The sequence below is a fragment of the Solanum stenotomum genome, chromosome 12 (genome assembly GCF_019186545.1).
Source record: "Solanum stenotomum isolate F172 chromosome 12, ASM1918654v1, whole genome shotgun sequence".
In the NCBI taxonomy this organism is placed as follows: Eukaryota; Viridiplantae; Streptophyta; class Magnoliopsida; order Solanales; family Solanaceae; genus Solanum; species Solanum stenotomum.
This window is the reverse complement of record NC_064293.1, coordinates 19,452,969-19,474,390: the sequence shown is the minus strand read 5'-3', so window position 1 is coordinate 19,474,390 and position 21,422 is coordinate 19,452,969. Positions and strand designations below refer to the sequence as shown.

The 21,422-nt window shown below is 32.6% G+C and overlaps 1 protein-coding gene across 1 annotated transcript; it reads left to right on the top strand.

Moving 5' to 3' along the window:
* The first annotated feature begins 12,113 nt into the window (after window positions 1-12,113).
* On the top strand, window positions 12,114-18,697 carry LOC125848302 (CBS domain-containing protein CBSX1, chloroplastic-like). The gene is made up of 8 exons (XM_049528157.1): window positions 12,114-12,474; window positions 12,796-12,883; window positions 12,967-13,031; window positions 15,804-15,852; window positions 16,138-16,190; window positions 18,027-18,142; window positions 18,259-18,316; window positions 18,400-18,697. The coding sequence occupies exons 1-8, from the start codon at window positions 12,274-12,276 to the stop codon at window positions 18,478-18,480; spliced, it is 711 nt and encodes a 236-aa protein (XP_049384114.1). The 5' UTR covers window positions 12,114-12,273; the 3' UTR covers window positions 18,481-18,697.
* The last annotated feature ends 2,725 nt before the right edge of the window (window positions 18,698-21,422 follow it).

The window sequence follows — 21,422 nt, the reverse complement described above, 5'->3', positions numbered from 1 at the left end:
CCAAGGTTTTAACAAACAACTAACCAAACTAATGCGGAAAATTCAACCCCTAGAACCTAAAAGTCATTGTCCCAAAATTCTACTAACGACAAGTCTAAGAACAAGGGGTGCAACCCCAAAACTAAACAACACCTTTAAGAAATAGTCTGAGTCCGAAAAGAGTGGACTTAAACAAGAAAGATCTATGACAGCTTGAAAGAACTAGCTTACCCTTGAATTCGGTCATGCTCAAAAGTCACCTAGCTAAGGTCTATCAATAGCCACCTGAAGATGTCTCGTACTCAACAAAGAAAGAGCAAGTGCAGTATCAGTACACAACTACCGCGTACTGGTAGGATCACGCGACTATCCCAATAAGTGTAACATACATTAGTTAATACAACAATATAATCACATGCACATATCGAACATATACAATATCATCAACATATACGAACAATTAACAACTTCACGAATCTCACATATCACAGTTATATTAATTTAGAGCAACATACCATTTACCAATATCAATCATCATTATATATGAACGAACTCATCAAAAGTAGATACACAACACCATTCAATGGTTCTCTCACGGAACCTCATTCAATGGTCCTCTCATGGAACCTACACCCAAATAGTTAGCATACCAGAACGTGGTACCCGATCCAATAATTATGCCGGAACGTGGCAACCGATCCTATAATTATGTTGAAACGTGGCAACCGATCCAAGTTAGTTATGCCGGAACGTGGCAACTGATCCAAGTTAGTTATGCCGGAACGTGGCAATCGATCCAAGTTAGTTATGTCGAAACATGACAACCGATCCATTCAACAAATCACAATCACAATGTATAGTCTCACAATCATACAACAAGAGGTGATTCATGACATACAATTATTCAATTATCCTTATTTACGATTAGGGTGATCAATAATGCAACATTCACATACATATATGCATTATAATTAAGCAATTACAAATATATATCACACCAACATGAAATCACAACCATCACCTACCTCGAAATAAGCTTGAAACCCTAAGAAACTTGATCCTTTCCTTTTTGGATTCGTTCCTCTTGTTCTTGGTCTACAAACAATCAATATAATATGAGAATCAATAAACAATCACTAATTACCAGAATTACTAACAATTCTATGAACCCTAGATCAAACCCATGATCCCAATTATCAAAATTAGGGTTGTTTCTACCATAGAATCTATAATAAAACCCTCCCCCATCAATATTCACTCATTCTATTACGTTCTACGGATCGAAAATGGATTCAGGGAGTGAAAAACTTACCTTTAGCCTCAAGAATGGTGAAAAACAAATAGGAGTCACCTGGGGTTCGTTCTTTAGCTCTAAAAATCAAAAAGTGCAGAATGAGGTCGTTTAGGGGTTTATTTACGCCCTTAAGTCGCGTTGAACCCACCACAGCGGCCCTTACCCCGTTGCAGCGGCAAAAACCCCCCGCCAAGGCGGCTTGCACGAACAAATGAGCTATTTTAATAAATCCAAGACCCCCATTTCACAACACACCTCTAACCAACGACGATCAGAAAATACCCTTCACGCTNAAAGTGCAGAATGAGTCGTTTAGGGGTTTATTTACGCCCTTAAGTCGCGTCGAACCCACCACAGCGGCCCTTACCCCGTTGCAGCGGCAAAAACCCCCCGCCAAGGCGGCTTGCACGAACAAATGAACTATTTTAATAAATCCACGACCCCCATTTCACAACACACCTCTAACCAACGACGATCAGAAAATACCCTTCACGCTAAGATCGATTTCAAGAGTTCTACTCGCCCGAATTCAATTCCGTAAAGTCGTACGGATTCCTTAACGAGTTATCTAACTACTCATGTAATCAAAATCAAAATTATTTCACCTGATTGTTACTAGATTTTCCTATACCTTAAAGGCTCCGATTTCGTCCAAATCTGGACTAGGCTAGGAAATCTCAAGTTACTACGAAAAAGTTTTCTGACCCCATTTTTTTTTCTCCATTGCCTTTTCCCTAACGACAAAATCAGGTCGTTACACTAGTAAACCCTATATCTAGGGATAGTTTGGTATGGTTCGATATTTTTAAATTTGGTTTAGATATTTTTGTGATATGATAGTTCGTTAATCATAATTTGTTTGGCTTCGACTCACATATATACATTTAATAAAAAAAAATTATAATTTGAATGTTTTTAAAAACGTCTCAATCAAATTCAGTAACAACATAACTTGATTAATCAATTCCATAAAAGAACAATTCATTCACTACTCATGCATAGTTTAAATAGACATTATCTAAAACAAGTATAGTTCTATATAATTTTACACGATAAAATTCATTCACTGACAACTAAAATCTAAACTTGATATATATAGCTCCATGAAAATTGAAATATTATCCAATTAGTTTGTTACACTTTTCAAATAGTAGTGAAAATGACTTTTGGATCACTTTGCAAAAGTAACATTAGGAGTATAAAATAATACATATAAAAGTTTTATATATTATTATAAAAATTTGGGTCTAGTATACGATATTTCAATATTTATATTATAAATATTGACTTGACTGAAAGAGTGCTTATATTATTATGGGGGCTTCTCTTTCCAACATCTGACGAATATATCCTATATCTATCTTTCTTGCGAAGGTTCTAGTTGAAGTATCGGACCCCTTTTTCGTTGCCTAGGTTACACCTTCGGAATACTCCATAAGGGAATTTTTTCTACTCCCCCCAATCTTCACTTTACGCCACGCCGACTATCTGCTTCTTCCTGTTCCCAGGAATGAAAAATTTTCGGGAAACGTTTTTTATTTTTGTTTATAAATATAAAATATCAAAATAATTTAAAATGTGTAGCAAAATACCATAATATTCATATAGCAATGTAATTTTTTTTTATTTTAATATGATATTCAATAAATACCATATCATGCTCACCCTACTTATATCTAAGGCAGAGGAAAGAGGTGCCCAGGTAGGCCAGCCCAATTTACTTACGGATGGAAGGCTAATTAACGTTTTCGTACCCAACCACACATAACTGGGTCAGTGATTTTTAACTTATGTCCTCAGTAACAAAATTATATTTCATGGGATATAAATTTATATTTTCATACTATAATATTTCATAAGTTATATTTTGATATGATTTTAGTTTTTAAATATTTTTTTATTCCATTAACATAAATTCAATTACTAAAAGTTAGTCCATTTTAAAAGCAAAATTTAAAAACCAACTCATTTTTATCAACAAATCGTATTGACAAAATTCCCCAAGTCGATTACGTCCATCAATCAATTCATGGAGTGGGTTTGTTTCCAAAGGCAAAGCCTTCCTTTTAATGGAAAGGAATTAGTGGGGTTCTCAACTTATTATTTCATGAGCTCATGTCTCCCTCACAAAGCCCAATCACAAACTAACACCCTTTGATTTATTTTTGTGTATTTAAAAGTGATTTTAATGTTTTTAGCTAGTCGGTAAAAAAATTCACTGTATAACACATACATAATGGTACCAATCCTTATAATCAAGAGCTTCAACTTTTGAGTCAAGAAGTTTTGAAGAAGATCGAATTTTATGAGATCTATACTATCAATCTATATATACATGTATAGTACTGTTATATTCGAGAGATGTTAGGGAATCCACACGATTTACATGTCTGTATATGAACCCCATAATTATATATATCGACACATAAAAAATAAATAAAGTAGCTCAAATACTTTATTGTTGTTATAGTATTAGCTACTAATGACTTTATGTTTTTATCCTCGTAATGAGGGGAATGGACCACCCAAATTTTCCGATAAATGACTGGTACATTAGTGTTGCTTGCTGGTTGGTCCAGACTCATATGATTAATTTTGCGACCATACTTTATATTCCTTTTCTTTTAGGGTTTGCTTCTTCCTCGTCATAACATAATTGTTCATGAGAAATTTATTTGCATATTCTATATATTAATAGTGTAGTTACCGGTGCTTAATTAATCTTACACTTCTATTTTGGACCATCAACTCTGATTAAATTTTGACTTTTTGCCAAGTTTTACCTACCTTAATTCAATTGGAAATTATGTCATGTAGAAATTATTGATGAGTGGATTAATGAATCTTACATTAGTGAAGGGTGAGAAATTTAGACAATTTTTCTCCCTTCGTTTTAACTTTTGGCCGAGGTTAGTCAAGTTCAAAATCTAATTTGACAAATTAACTGGATACTTTAGTAATACTACATTTTATTAGTCTACGTCACTATGTATTGCTGATAAACAAATTTCGGTCCACATGAATTTAAGTACTATGAAGGAATTAAATCCGAATCAAATTAAAAGAGTTTAAATAGGTTCGTAGATTTAATTGAAAAAAGAAGTATTTGTTAGACGGTAGGCGCCACATAAAAAAATTATGGCGAGACATGAGGATTTAACACAGTAAGGGTAAATAAGACTTTCTCGAGAGTACAAGGAAAAATATGATCCTAAAATTAGATGAAAATGGTAAATATGTTAAAGAAACGATGATTTAAAGATACAAAGGTAAATATGACCTTTTTGTTTAAGACAAAGACAAATATATATGTTTTAAAAATATATATATATATAACAAAGATGAAATATACTTATTTGCGAGAATATAAGAACAAATATAACACTTTTCTATAGGTATAATATATGATATATGTTGCATGATATATTTCCTCCATCTCAAATTATTATCATGATTCTCTTTTATACATTCTTTAAGAAATATATTAGTTAAGATCTTTTAAAAATTATTTTATTTTCTATTTATATTTTAACAATCATAATATCACTCCATAAATAAGTGTTGTAATCTTTAAGAATAACATAACTATTGATAAATTGGAAAAATAATTTTAAAATTATATAAAAAAATATTTAAAATAATTATTTTTAAAATTACGAAATATAATTTGGGACAGGAAAGTACAATGGTCAGAGGATGAATATAGTTGGCTTCGAAAGAGAAGGAAAAGTTAACATGAAATAGGAAAGTAAATGATTGCGGAGTTGGCAGCAAAGAATGGAACACTTTAAGCTACGAAAGGCAGCCAAATATTACGAATTACAACACCAATTTCAATATTTTTGTCATGTTATATACTTTATATTATTATCGTTTTTTAAAATTATTATACACACACATGACAGATATAACTTTTTATTTTAAAAGAAATTTAAAAATAAAAGTTGGATATCTATAAATAAAATACATGAGATATCTTGCAATTAATTGCAAAATGAATATAGTAAATCATTATTTTGGCAAAAGAACTCGCAAGTCAAAGAAAGCGTGAATCAGATATAGAAAACAAAGAAAATTTGAACATGCATTATTAAAAATCTCTTTTAACTGATATTTATTTTAAGAGGCATGTAAAAGAAAGAAAAAAAAACTACAAATAAATAAAGGGAATAAAATAAAAGGTGGTTGAACTTGACATTGGGTCATTTAAGGCTTCAAATCATATTTTTAGAAATGACAACTAAAGCAAAAACCTCGTTGACCTACTTTGCTTTTATCATTTTCCTTAATTTACATGAAACATAAATACACGGGACTAACATCATTTACGGCAATTTGAACAATTATTTGGTCATTGAAGGAATTATAAGATAAGAAGATTCTTAGCCAAAATGTTAATAATTCTAAAATTTAATAAACATAAGTTCTAAAAATAATATCATACAATATATGTGGTCCTGAAACGTATAGTCTATTATGTTACCTAAATGGTCCCTAAAACCTCGAGACTGATGACTTTTCCTTTCTAATATATCAACTCAATACGAGTGGATGAAACTTCATGTTATGTTTGTACAATTGTAGAACAAATAATTTAGTGAGAGTAATAATACATAATAATTATATTGTAGGTGCTGTCGAAATATTAAAAAGTTGTACAAGAAATCTAACAAACATGGCCAGAGATCTATTAAACTGGATGAAAAATGCCAGAGATGTAAGTTAAATGTTGCTTGTTTTCTTTACCAAATTCATGCAACTATGTGTATTTGCTTTGTCAAACTCATGCATTAAAAGGGAAAGAGGGTTGGGGGGGGACCAATATAATGCCCATGCATATATATGATGATGATCAAGAAATTAAAACAATCAAAGTATTTATGAATGTCCAATTCCCACCTAACACACCCTTTTTTCATAAGTGGAGTACGTACGTCTAGTAGAAAATTGAAGGCATGGTAAGAATATATTCCTCACTTCCGATTCGAAGGTTATGGGTTCGAGTCATCAAAAGAGTAAAAGTTTGAACTTTGAAGGTTATGAATTCGAGTCACCAAAAGAGCAAAAAGAGTGAGAGCTCTAAGGAAGGGTAAAAAAAACTTGAGAACTTGTTTCATATGGACATACATAGTGACAATATATATATATATATAAAATAATAACACACAAAAACAATCCATAAAATTCAACATATTACAATCTGGGGCAGGTCCTATGTTATGGTACGGGAGTTAACTGAAGGTAATATCTTTGATGTAGAGCTTGTGTAGAAATTTACTAAAATTGCATTTAATAATATATATATATATATATACATATATATATATATATATATGAACTCATAATTTTAAAAATGTAATAGATTTATTGCTAAAAACCTTTAAAATGTTGAATTTATAACATTTAAAACTTGAATCTGCTTTTACTCATAGTGTAAATTTCAAGCGAAAAAGTTTCAATGAACACTCTGAACAAAAGTGACTCTAGCCCTATTCATGCATAATGCATTAGGTTGTTTGTATTAGTAGTGAGTAGTGACACTCAATGGGTTCGTTCAATAGATTTATGTGTCTAACTAAATATAAGCATACTTTTGTAGAAATAAAAGCCAATGTCTCATTACAATAATTTGGATATGCCATTAATTTTCATGTGTATGAAACATATACCAAACTTATGTTATCTAGCTTTTAGAGAAAAAAAAAATTCACAAGAGATGTTCATTTTTTCACATAAAAACTCTAAAAAATATATTTTCTTTTATTTAAATTGTAAGAGTGCAACAAATATTTCAGTATTTCCTTAAACTAATTTACACATCTATCAAAAAACGTGTAATTTTGACATAGCAATATTTTAGAGTTATAAAAACATTGATTATTTTCGATTCTAAGTATATATGTATATATCATACTATCTATTCCACGAAGAACCATACTGACTGTGTGTCCAATTCTAAGGGTATATATATATATCATATTATGTTCACATTTATTTCATGAAAGAGTATAGTGTTAAGTTCAATAATTCTCTATAGTTTATATTCCAATTAAGGCAAAAAATTGAAAATGAAAACAATGATGTGTGACACACCTTTCAATCTTCAACGAAGAACTACAATAAGAAAATAATTTTAAATCTATCATGACTTATTGAATAACTTTATCCATCACATAGTACCTAATACAATGGATATAGATTGAGCTTGGTTAATTGAATTATTGGGAACCCCAAAGTCTTGATGGTCCTTGATTACTAAATTTACTAGTCTAGTTTTCAAAACAGTGAATCTACTGCTGTAGTGGGGACTTGATTGTTACTAGTAGTACTGAAAAATAATAATTAAGAGGTCTAAAAACTTAATATTGCCCCTAGTCGTGACAAACCTTAATCTATTTAAGTTATAAATATTAACAATATTGCAAAGAAATTGATCTAAACTTATATAATTTGTCCTATTAAACAGATTACTTACAATTTTAAGAAGTTATCAGGACGTTAACACAACCTTAATTGGCAAAACTTGAATACGGATTAACGTAGATAACCTTGGTGTTAGTTAGGGTAACTTGCGGTATTCTTATAGTTTAGGATCCAATTACTTAGATTTATGCTAGTTTGAAATATTACAAATTTTATCAGTTACATCCAGATATGTCCAAATACATCTATCTCGGATATATGAGGTTAAAATTAAGTAGAATTTGTTCTAGATACACTGTATCCAAGTGAATTCACATGTATATGTAATACATAGATAATTCTAGCTCGCCTGCCTCCCATCTCACTCGTCACTCTCCTATCTCCCTCGTGTATCTGGTTTCCAAATACATGTATTTGTTGTGTATATAGTGTTATTCGCATGAGTCTGGGATACATAGACAAATCTTGCTCACATCCCTCCTATTCTCGCTCGCCTCTAGCAAAAAACATATATCTAGGTGTATCTGACTTAAAATCTGGTATGCAATTGTTAATTAGTAAGATAAAATATAATTATTTAAAACATTAGGAAAAATTAATAAATATGATTGAAATGTTTGTATAGTTAGGTAGTTTCTCCGTTAATTATTGAGTCTCTTGCCAAAGAATAGGCCCGTCAAGTAAAATAGCCCAACTCAAAGCTGGACCTTTGAGTTTATGAACCACGTTGATCGGGCTACTCGTTCTTTTGGCCACTATTTAAGTTTTAGTTATTGTTGGCAAACTATTTAAAACTTACTCACTACTTAAAAATAGGAATATTGACATGTAAATATAACTCCGATTAAGAATTGTCATATTTTCAACTCAATATTTTGTTTAGCAATTTTAGCCTAAAAATATTGGTAATCTCTATTCATATTTGTATCAGCATATGAAAGAACACTAGAATTTTTGTTTCCTCTAGATATGCCTAGTTGGCATTCTTAAATATAATAACATATCATTAACAATTCCATATTAGAAAGATGTAGATAGTTTATTTTCTTAAGAAGTGTACTGCCTCAAATTAATATATTATGTATACATTACGTGATAAATATTGTATGGTTTTGATATATACTTAAACAAGTACTCATTTGGTTTAACTATTAAAGTGCTGGGAATAAAAAGGAATGTAACAGTAATATCATATATTTTCTTACAATATGTATGTATAATTATAATTTGCTTACTTTATGTATGAACTATATTGTATGTATTCTTATCATTGTATATCAACTTGTATATTAAGGGCATTTGGTACTTGTCCTTCAGAGATTCAAGAAAAAGAAAATAACAAAAGAAATCAGTGACAAGTTGTACACCGTCCAAAGGTTATTTCTAACAAGTACCTTACGAATCATACTTTTTATGTATTGTATATCAAATATGTATACGCATATATTCATGAATTTGATGACCGAATCATTCAAAAATTGCAGAGTAAATACAAAAAGTGATGACAATTGATATAAATAAAGGACATTGATTTTCACCACTCATATAAGCTCATTATAAAAAAAAAAAAAAAAAGACTTCTTCTTACAAAATATTAATTTGTATATGTCAAACGTTGGTAATTGCCTCAAACATACATTATGGTAACTACATATTTAAGTCTGATGTATACATCACGTGTTATTAATGTACATAAGATTATGGCGGAATACATAAACAGACCTCTGAACTTGTTCGGTTTTTCCTCGCTGGTACCTCAATTACGTCACCTTCCTATTGAATCCCTGAACCACCCATAATTTGTACCTTTTAAACTCTATTGGCTGACATGGCACAAAACTTTAGCAAATATTTTTTGTTGGTTGTGCGCGTGAAATCCACCTTTCCCACGTGGAAAGTGCAACCAATCAAAATACTCAAACTGTTTAAATAATTTACACATCAGTCAACCTTGTCAAAATAAAAATCCAAATAAAACCTAGAAAATCAAAACATTTCAATAGTTCAACCCAAACAACTCTAAGAATGGATGCTTCAATAGTTTCTCTACCCTTCCGAATGGATCTTGATCAAGACACAATCCTACCATGTCCTTAAAACTCTCTAAGAATTTCTTGTAATACTTGTTGGTTTTTGTTTTCTCATTATCAAAAAAATGAAATCGCTTTGTGACTTTAATAAATAAGGACTTTGAAGGAAAGAGATGAGACAGGGGAGGCTTTCCATGTGCTAATTCAAGAGTAGTAATACCGAAGGACCAACATCAGCCTTGAAATTGTACCATACATATTGATGTAGCCATTCAATATGGTGTTCCAGCCACACCAGTGAATATTACACACGAAGATAAAGAAGAAAACGACGACTTATAACTTGAAATTGGCTCTTGTTGCAGAAACTCCTAAATCAGCTAGCTATATAATTCCATCAGAATCTAGAAAAATCGATGAAGAAGAGAGATACTTTGAGCAGCTCCAACTTAAAAATGACATTAAGAAAGAATAGAAAGAATTAAGAGAAAAGTGTGTGTGTGTGTGTGGGGGGGGTGGGGGGGGATTAGGGTTACATGGACAAAAGGGAAAGAAGACTGTAGTGGATTCCACATCAGCTATTTTAAATGGTCTTCACGCGCTTAAGCTGCGTGAGAACACGTTTTATGCCATGTCAGCCAATAGTGTTTAAAAGGTACAAATTATGGGTGGTTCAGTGATTCAATAGGAAGGTGGCGTAGTTGAGGTGCCTGAGAGGAAGAATCAAACAAGTTCAGGGGCCTTCTTATGTATTCCGCCTAAGATTATTTTCTTTTGCTATCTGCTTCTGATGTATACATCATGTGTATAACAATGTACACAAGATTTTTTTTCTGCCATCTATTTCTAATTTATAGATCATGTGTATAATATCATCTTGATAGTTCTGCATTAAAAAAAAAAGTAAATTTTGAGGTTTAGCAAACATAAAAATCATATTAGCGCTTTATAGCTACAGTTTTCTCTCGCTTTATACAAACACAAACACAATTTATACATTTGTATTTGTATAAAGTGAGAGAGGCGAGGAAGAGTGGTGAGCGAGAAAAGGGAGAGTGGTGACTGGTGAGCGAGATTTTGCTACGGATTAGAATTAAATGAAACTGTGGTTATAACATTTATTTTAAATTAATAGTTTACTATTATATACAATTTTCCCTAAAGAAAAACATCATTTCAGCTAAACAAAGTGATATACATATTTATAAAATTTATGATATACAACATCCCTACAATATATCCAGAAGAAAAGAAATATTGTAGTAACTTTTAAAGCTTACTATATTTGTATATAATGTGATAACGTTATGCTATACATAATATGATAGACGCAGTGAATTTTTCTTCACTATACACTCTGTATATCTCAATATGCAACGCTTATTGAAGTCAACAAGGAATTGCAAAAAAAAAAAGAGGAAAAAAAGGGAGAAGATAAAGAAATGAATTTCCATAGCATTCAATGAAGAATATAAACGCAAAAAAGCCACTTGTAGTTTGCAATAAACAAGAAAAGGAATATCTACTTCACATGAGGCTTTTTCCGTGATTCCATCCAGTCTTTGGTACCCACATTGTAGTTCGATTATTTTGAATTTGTACTGTGTAGGTCTCTCTTGGTAGACCCACATATATATGTGGGATGCATGTACACTCGTTAATTTCGAAAAAAATCATATATATATATATATATATCTTGCAGAAACTAAATATAAGTAACAATGTCTATGAAAAAGACAAAAGGGCACTTGATACTGCTGGTACAAGCCAAAGCATCAACTCACGCAGCCAGGATTCATTCAGTAGAACGAACCCATCTTGACCATTGAGCAATCACACTCAAAAAAGTTAAAGGCTACATCTTAAACTCATATTATAATAAAGTAAAGTTCTAGTATTAGCTTAGAGCTCATATTTAGTCTATATATTTGTATTTAATATTTTCAATATTGTTCAAGCCATTTGCAACCAATCGAATACGACATTATCCATTAATTGTTCTTGAAAATTTTGCTTACGCCTAAATTAAGATAAAATTGATGCACTAGAGTCTTCAAATTCTAGGTTCACCTTCCTACCTAAGATTTTTTCATATCCAAAGCTAAAATCCAAAGGAATGAGCAATCTCATCCACGGTGGTTGCTACACATGAGTTACAATCATAGTTTGAAATAGTCCTTTGAATAACACAGGAAAAAACTTGCATATTAAAATATCTGCGGAAGAATCTCTGAGACTAATATTATCTCCATTGTCAATTTTCTGATAAGATATTTTAGTAGGGCACAGCAACTATAATCACATTTTATATTATAACACAACAAGAAACATAATTTTACATATATTTCTTGTAATAAAAAAAAAATCTTAAAAACTTTTTTCCCCATAAAAGCAATTGTGAACTCTGCTTGAAGTGAAGGAACGCTACAATTTTGATAAGAGGAGAGCCAACAAAGATAACTGCTCTGTGGCTCTACCTTTCAAATTTCTGTAACGTAACAACTTTATTTCCCATTCTTCTGAATTCTCTTCTTCCAAAATCCGACGATGGCATCTATCTCGCCGTCGGGACTCTCCCTCCGCCGCAGCTCCGCCGCTTTCCACCACCAGCTCCCTTGTCTGCTCTTATCTCTGCCATGTCACAAAGTTGCTACTTTCGCTAAATGTTTCCTCTCCGTACGCCTTTGGAATTCGCGCAAGCATTTTTCCGTTACCGCCAGCAACACATTGACGGCCAATTCTATAGAGGTATACCTCCTTATCCAAATCTTATATACCGGTTGAATTAAATGCTTAACCTTTATGCAAGGCAATTTTACTCTCTGGGTATGGTTGGGGCAAAATTCGAAGCTAAATTACTTTAGAGTTAAGGTTTCCTAAATTGCTAAAAGGATGGGTAGATTACAGTTACTCCCTCCATTTCAATTTGTTTGTGTATAGTTACTATTTCGACAATCAAAAGGTTATTTTTTTACCATATTCTTTCAAGTACTTTCTAAATATTTTAAATTGTTAACTAATTTGACACATATGTCTACCAAATGATAAGCTTATATATACTTGTGGCAGCCAAGAAACGGTGTATATACAGTAGGTGATTTCATGACAAGAAAAGATGAACTACATGTGGTAAAACCATCAACATCTGTAGATGAAGGTATTTTAGTGCTCAATTTCAGTACTTGCTAGTAATTACTTATCCTCTTGTTAATTCCTGATACATGATTATTCCTGCAACAGCCTTGGAAATTTTGGTAGAACGCAGAATCACTGGTTTCCCTGTGGTTGATGATGACTGGAGATTGGTAAGTTCTGTTTTCTTCTAATGTAAGATGCATAATTCATTATAGATTTTACTGTATTAGATTGAAGTATCACTGACACGGCGGCTATGTTCCCTGCTTATGTAATATTCCCTTTTGATATGTTTTAAACTAAATCCTACTTAAAAGCTAATTCCTTGAATATATTTCTGAAATGGTTTCCAACTATAAGTTTGGTCTTGATTTCATCCTCAACCTTTGAATTGTTTCACTTTGTAACATTTCAGTTTGGTATGAATGAAAAATTAAGGGCTCTTTTGTTGTGCTGTGTGTAAAGCACTTGACTGCTGGAAGGGTGTAAAAGAGAACTAAAACAAAACCTCGGAACAGGTACATAGAATGGAAAATAGGAAATAAAAATAAATTTGTCAAAACCAAAAAGGAGAGCAAACATCTTAGCTTCTTATTCATGGAGGGTGAGGGGAAGCCGGGAAGGGCTTATGTAGGGATGTTGGGCAGATGCTAGGGATGTGGCTGTGGTTAGCAAGGAAGGGAAAGATATGTGGGCAATGGGGTTAGAGGTTGGTGGGGGTAGGTATCGAGTGACTTTCACGTTACATTGGAAAATCACTTTTGAATTCACTACAGTTAAAAGGGAACAGAAACAAAACCACTTAAAAGGGAGATCTTTCTAAAAAAGGAAATGTAGTAAATTGAGTACTAAAAGGAAGCGATTGAAGACTGCTTCAAGAATTATTCCTTATTTCTCATTCATTTCATAAAAATAAAAATTATTATATCAAAATGTTAGGAACAATTTAAGTCCTCTGCAATATCTATCTTGTCGAAAATAAAGGTCTTTAATGATACATGTGGAACATTAAAGTTAGATAGATTGCAATGCTAGATGTCTCTAATGATGCATGCCAGTCAAGAACTCGCATGTCCAAAATATGAAAGTAACGAAAATGAGAATGTTGAGATGAATGTGTGGGCATATAGGAGAGATAAAATTTAGAATGAGATATAGGGGACAAGGTGGGAGTGGCCTCTATGGTGGACAAGATGCCGGAGGTGAGGTTAAGATGGTTCGGGTATGTGAAACGGAGACGCCCAGTTGTCCTAATGAGGAGGTCCTAGTGAGGAGATATGAGAGGTTGCTATTGTAAGTATGAGGAGATGTAAAGGTATGCCAAAGAAGTATTGAAGAGAGGTGATAAAACAAGACATGACATATCTACAAGTTACCGAGAATATGATTCTAGCTAGGAGGATGTGGAGGTTGAGGATTTGGGTAGAAGGTTAATGGGTAGTCAAGAGTTGTATAATTTCTCTTTTCAGTATCATTATTATTACTCTTTTACTATCTGAGTCTTCGATTTATTATTACATGTTGTTTCCTTCGCTCTGGCCTTTTACCCCGGTTACCGTTTTATTTGTTGTTGCTGCTATTCTTTTCTTCAGTATTTTCTAATTGGCTTCTTTACTACTGTATTCCCTTTCATACTATTTTTGATATGCTTTACTTGAGCCAGAGGTCTATCTGAAACAACTTCTCTACCCTTACAAAGTAGGGATTAGGCTGCATACACATCACTCTCCCTAGACGCTACTTGTGGAATTACACTGAATTTGTTGTTGTTGTTGTTGTTGTAGAATACGATAATATAGGGCATAGTCTTTGTCATTTAAGAACTCATCCTTTACTCAGATGGGGACCTTTAGGCAAAAGCTTAAAACAGAGCATTGCATATTAACAAATAAGAGAATGTTATTTTCTTCATATGTCTATTGGAAATTCTCATAGTTGGTGATATGATAACATACTAGTTATAGCTAAATCATCTTAGTTCTGATACCTTGATATTTTTCTTTGTTTGTTACAATTTACAGCTTTTCGTAAGTAGATTTTTTTTTGTTGCATACCACCACCTCAAATAGTGTTGAAGAGCTACTTATCTTACCACCATGATAAATGATCTTCACTCATGTTTAATGTTTTCTTTTCTTTCTGCGTTTCTATTGGAACTTGGTGTAGATAGACTTGATCAAAGAAGTTTCTATTTTTTGGTTTGATTTCCAACGATCTTCTGAAAGTGATGACATTAATGATTCCGTCTTTGTCATTTACTTTCTTTTCTTTGTCAGTGTTGCATTGTAGTTTTTATTGATCAATAGTCATGATGTCTATTCAAATGAAGTAGTCCAAGAAACAGAAGTTTGTAAATTTCTTTTCATTTTCCATAAAATATTTTCTATAGAAGTTTGAATATTATCTCTGAATCTTTTGCAGTTCTTCAAACTCTTTCCATTTCCCATAAAATATTTCTTTGATCATACATAAATTGGAATGCTTTTGTCAACAAAACATGAAGTATAAAGCAGTAATTTTCTCCTGGCAATATAAGGCAATGAACTTTTCACTCTTTTATTCTTGATAGTTGATTTCTAAATTATTTGATGGCACGTGAATAGGAATATCTTCTTTATCTATCACTTTTAGTAATTTTACTTTCTAGGGACTGAGTTTTTGGTATATTCCAAGTATGTTCTGGAGTTAAGTATTTTGAGTGCTCATCAAAATTTAAGAAAATTATTTAGTTAATAGAACATGTCGCTGGCAGTACGACAAATATGAAACTAAGAGTGCTTATGTTGCGCTCCTATTTATGCTTGTGTGTATCATATGGATATAATCATATACATTAGATTAAGATATTAAGTTCAAAGTTATTTCTTAATAAAATGCTCGTCAAGTATTATGATATTTCAAAGATATTTCACTCCAAAGCTTGAAGTTCTCTTCTGCTGCAGGTTGGTCTTGTTTCTGATTATGATCTATTGGCTCTGGACTCTGTATCAGGTATAACTTTTAGTTCTGATGCTAGAACAATATTGTTTGGAGTTAGAAGAGAAGATTCATTGGTTTTAGGCATCCCTTTCGACCAGACATGGAACCTTTTGGTATCTGTGTTGGTCGCTTTTTTCTGCCATAAGGGAAATTGGAACTGATTGCCTCCTTCTGAAGACTGATCATAGTTCTTTTAAGTTGGATTCTAAAATTGTCCATTATTTGGGAGTCCTCGTACTCCTGCCAAAGCATTATCTCCAGAGGAGAATAAAGTGCATCTCTTGCCCTTTTTCTTAGGTACAGGAGGAGCTGATGCAAACATGTTCCCCGAAGTGGGCAGCAACTGGAAAGTAAGCATATTTTGTTTTGTTGCTAGATTATCTCTTGGATGCTTGTTGATCATCTAATTTTCTAGTTCCTTGCATACAATTTTTTTTATCAGTGCAAAACCCCAAATTTAAAATATTTCTACTTATAGGAAGGTACAAATAATCTTAATTTTTGCATAGAAAGCTATTAGCATTAGCCTTGTAGTCATTTTCAGAGAAGAGGATACTTCGTCTAATAAATTATGAAGACCCTGAGAACAAATTAACTGGGGAGAGAACAACTTTTATCGTTAAATCTTTGACATGCTTAATTATTGATATCATAAGTGGTATAGTTGTCCCCTAAAGAGGATCTTGCCTCCAATGTATAGGAACTCAAAAGAAAGTGATTGATGACCAAGATTGCGGACAACCTCATGATTGTTTTACTTCTCCAACTCTTCATGTAACCTGCTGCACTATTTGTAGTGGTTCTATTTATAAACAGGACTTAAAGAGTTTAAACCTTTACTCTTCCAAGAAACTTCATATGGACAAAAGTACTGATCATGAGTTTTTTAAATCATTAACAAGTATAGTGTTTAGTGATCAACTGTTCCTTTTCTCTGTGAGTAAATGTGGAAGCTAATCATTAGCTTCTATCAATTATGCTGGGATGACATTGGATTCCAGTTGTAGCAACGATAGAACCAGCTTTGTGAGCCGGATAATTACTATGAACATATTGATAGAACGTAAATGTTTCTTATTTTTGCAATTGCTTATAACTAACTGCAAACCAAGAGCATCAGTAAAGATCACTTAAGTGTTCGAGTTAGTATTTGGAGAATTTCCAGTTTCACTTGGACAAGCATTTTGAGGAAGCCGTCCTTAAGCTGTTGGGAATTTGGCAGCTGGGAATAGATTTGGATGGGTTCATGGGTCAAGCAACATGTTATAATTAGATCTGTTCTTATACCCGGTGAATAGAAATGCTAGCCGCTAGGTCAATGATTAGTTAGGTTTGAGCTATCAATCGAATTTAAACCAAACTTCCACAATATCCAAATTCAGCCAATCTGATCTTGTTACACAAATCTATAACAAGTTGCATTTTTTCCTTCTCAAAGAAAGCATCCAGACGAATTATTTTATAGTTTGAGAGATAAAAGGCATTGCAAAGAGAGGGGGAAAAGGCCAAATGAAAACCGTGGACTTGAACAATTTACAGGCATTTTCATTTACTTTAATAGCAAGTGAAAGTTGCATTAGACACTACACTGCGGCACAAATCTTAATAACATTGTGTTATACTCCGTCTGATTGCACAAGCTACTAAAAACAAACCTTTAATTAATTGATCAAGAAAAGAACATAGGAAATGCATCCTGCAAAAACAGGCAACACAGACTGCTTGTGTGAGTCTGTAGAGCCTACGGGGCATTGTTTGAGGTGGCTTTTGAACCACAACGATTATATATTTTTAAGTGATACGGTTTTGGATTTCATCGTACTTAGCATGGCATGTTTCTAACTAGATATTCCTTCCAATGCTGAACCATCCGTCGTTCTCCTTATCAATTAGTAGACTTTTTATTTCCACGTTACTTTAGGAAACTTTTGGAACAGTTGAATGCATTTACTTTTTCCATGCTGAACTAGTGCAGGTGGCAGTGTTTGTGTTAATTATCATCTGCATTACTCTAATACTTGCACACATGGTTACCTGATTACCTTCCTCAACTCGAGGACATTTGCTTTGCTGTATGTCGGAGCTATGAAAATGCACTTAATTATGTATGGAAAACCAAAATTGTTGTGACCCCACAAACAAAGCTAATGGAGTTCTGACACATCCAACTTGACTTGTAAATGCAGACATTCAATGAGGTTCAAAAGTTGATAAGTAAGACCAAGGGGAAAGTGGTTGGTGATTTGATGACACCTGCTCCACTAGTAGTTAGGGAGTCTACCAATCTCGAGGATGCAGCAAGGTAGTATCATTTATTCTTAATCTGCGTTCTTCCTTTAGCCAATTTTATGTTTCTATTGCATAGTAGGACGAGGCAGCAAACAGTTTTATCTCATTTGTACTTGTCTAATTTGTCAGACTTCTGCTCAAAACAAAATATCGCCGGCTTCCTGTTGTAGATAGTGATGGAAAGCTGGTAAGATTCAGAGACTTAGCTGTTGTGCATATGTACTTCTCTACCTTGTGATATGCTAAATAGTGAATTGTCATATAATGAAGGTGGGAATAATAACAAGGGGAAATGTTGTGAGAGCTGCCCTTCATATAAAACGGATCATGGAAATGGAAGGCCAACAGTAATCAATTGGGATTCAGCAGTAAACGTGCATAGATGCAGTTCAGTTGGAGAAACATAGAATCATTCGTTCTTCATTTCCCTAAGAGGGGAGGGGTGACATAAGACAGTCAAACTTACATTAGCAGGATTTGCCAACCGGTTGAAGCTAGGATAATTATGTAAAAGTTTAGAAGATGAAAATGAACCTTCCTCAATGTGCAAGATATACATAGTTTATTTTGTAGTTAATACAGTTCCACGGCTCCATGAAAAATATTTGCGAGTCAAAACTCGTCACAGCCAGGTATGAGCCACAGAAGAACATATCATTTGTTTGTAATTGGAAGGAGTTTTATTTTAGGCGGACATTGAAAAGGAGGCTTCTTTTCTTTGAATTAGGGCTCTTGATTGGATAAAATGTTTTGCTTGCGTTTTTCATTTTTGGGGAAGGTACACACATTTGGTCACTCAGCAGCCAAAGTATATTTATAGCCGCTAGCCAATATACATACATTATTCACTAGTTATACACATATTATACATCTTCCGTCTATTGAAGAAATTTCACTTCATTCTTTATATCTATATATATGTTGAACCCGTTCGTGGATGGGCTACATTGTTTCCACTATACCTTTAACAACTCACAGTAAATATCTCTAATCATATCAATGAATGCATGATTATGTTTATTGGACTCCTTGTATTGTGTGAATTCTCTATTTTTATCAAATCCCTATATGTGCCTATGCTCTCTATCTTGGTGAAAACAAAATTGAATTTGATCGTGTGTAGTGTTGTCAACTATTCGAATTTTGAAGAATCTATTTGTCATATTGTGAAGTACCATGTATACATGTCAGCAAAATATCTACAATATATGTATATCTATCGAAAGTTGAGATACAAACCGATTCAACAGAAATCGGAATACCACCAGCTTCAATTTATGTATATCATGTCGTTATTAGAGATGCTTAATGAGAAAATTTGTAGGAGGAAATCTACAAACAATTGCTGAGTGCCCCTTTTTATAAATACTTGAAACTTTTTGATTAAAAATGTATCAATTCTATCTAGAAATTTTATGTATGTATCAATCGCCTATAAATATGATATATCATGTCAAAAATTAAACAGGACGAAAAGCACGAGCCCACATTGACATACTTTGAAGGGAAAATAAAAAGACAATGGGTCTGGAAAAAGTTTGGACCATTAGAACCCCACAACTTTTTAGTGCTAAAATTTGGTTTTTTGGTTGTAGAGCACATGTTTTGAAGTGGACAAGCATATAACACTCTATATCATGCTTTTATGCCCAACAAGTAAAATCTTACACCTTGTATATATGTCCGTCCACTAATGAATTGAAGCAGCGCCCCTTTTTTTCATACTTATAGCTATTAAAATTCAATAACCCTATAATTATAGTCATAAGTTGCTCTTTTTTTAATCACACACCAACTTATACATATCTCAACTTATATTTTCCGTGATAAATACCTTATTTTACAAAACATGGAATATTTTGAGACAAGTTTAATTCGTCAAAAGGATTAATATTTGGCGAGATTGGAGTAAGCTTGTTAACTAATTACCTTTGGTTTTTAAAATACAAGGGAAGTTGTGAGTATTTACAATTATTTGGCTCAAAATGGTATCAGTAGGCAGTTGATTCGTCTCCTTCAAATGTAAATCTTATGAGTTTTTTTTTTATAAAAAAGAATAGAGGTAACGTGAGAATTAGAGATGGAGTACACAAGGCAAAGCGACTTGCTGCTTGTAAATTAGTTACCAAATACCTTTCTCCTTCTCTCCTCACCACCTTTCTCTGTTTTCCAACTACTCTTTTTATCCAAATATGATAATATATATATATATTCTCTTTAAGTTGGCCTCATCAGACGTAGACATTTATACTTGTATAAAGTTGAACATGTAAATACGTAAGCCCTATGTGACATGATACAAATCAATTTGAATGTATCTCATGTAAATTGACATATAGGACACATATGTCTACTTGTTCAACTTTATATAAGTTTAAGTACCTACTTATATGTAATAAAAGTTGAAAAGTAGAAATGTCAATTAAGATTAAGTTAAAGAGCATGTTTATCGGTTATGCCGAAATCATATACTCGCCTTTATAGTCAATAGGAAAATGTAACAAGTCAAATTCACTCTGCCAATAAGAGTTTGCTTTACGTCTGCTCTATCCAATATTGGCGCGACTCTAATTTCTTCATTCAAAAAAACATGATAGCCTGCAGTTTGCTTTAGTTGCAATGCATTTAAAATTTTAAGTCAGAAGCTCTCAAAAATTATTGCTTCATCTAAAATAAATTTTATTTCCCGTATTATCATTGAATTTTATCCGCTTTATAGCTAAGTCACGAAATATTTATTTGTCAAATTAAAGTAATTAAACATTACTAGCTATAAATAAAATCATAAAACTTTTGTTTTGTCATATTAAAATAACTGAACTAACTGTGAATTGCTAGTAAAATACAAATGATCAAGAGGATAAATTTCCTGCTTAGAAAATACAAATGATAGAAACCAAAAATATTCACCTTGTAGAAATGTCAAAACACCCATATAAAACAAAAGACATTACAGAGACAGAGCCAGGATTAGGAGTTTGAAGGTTCTACTATGCCATCAATCAACTTTTTTAGGGGGTCATAAGTTAATATACATATATATTTATTTAATTTTCTAATACAAGTACAGAATCCACAGGAAAGCTACTGGATTCATCCAAACCCACGAACCCCCACTTAACTCCGCCTCTAAAAGACAAAGTATACCTTTCTTGACTTTTGGTTAAGATTAAGTGTAGTATTTGTTTTTATCAATGACTCATCGGCTCATACGATATTAACTCCTTATATCAATACTGTTCAAATTGTGTTTGTCATATAAAACTACATACACTAATACTATCATATGCCAA

Coding starts and splice junctions, on each gene's coding strand:
- LOC125848302 (XM_049528157.1), top strand. CDS start 12,274: ATGGCATCTATCTCGCCGTCGGGACTCTCCCTCCGCCGCAGCTCCGCC. Junction 12,475..12,795: donor TGACGGCCAATTCTATAGAG/GTATACCTCCTT, acceptor TACTTGTGGCAG/CCAAGAAACGGTGTATATAC. Junction 15,853..16,137: donor GGCTCTGGACTCTGTATCAG/GTATAACTTTTA, acceptor CCTTTTTCTTAG/GTACAGGAGGAGCTGATGCA.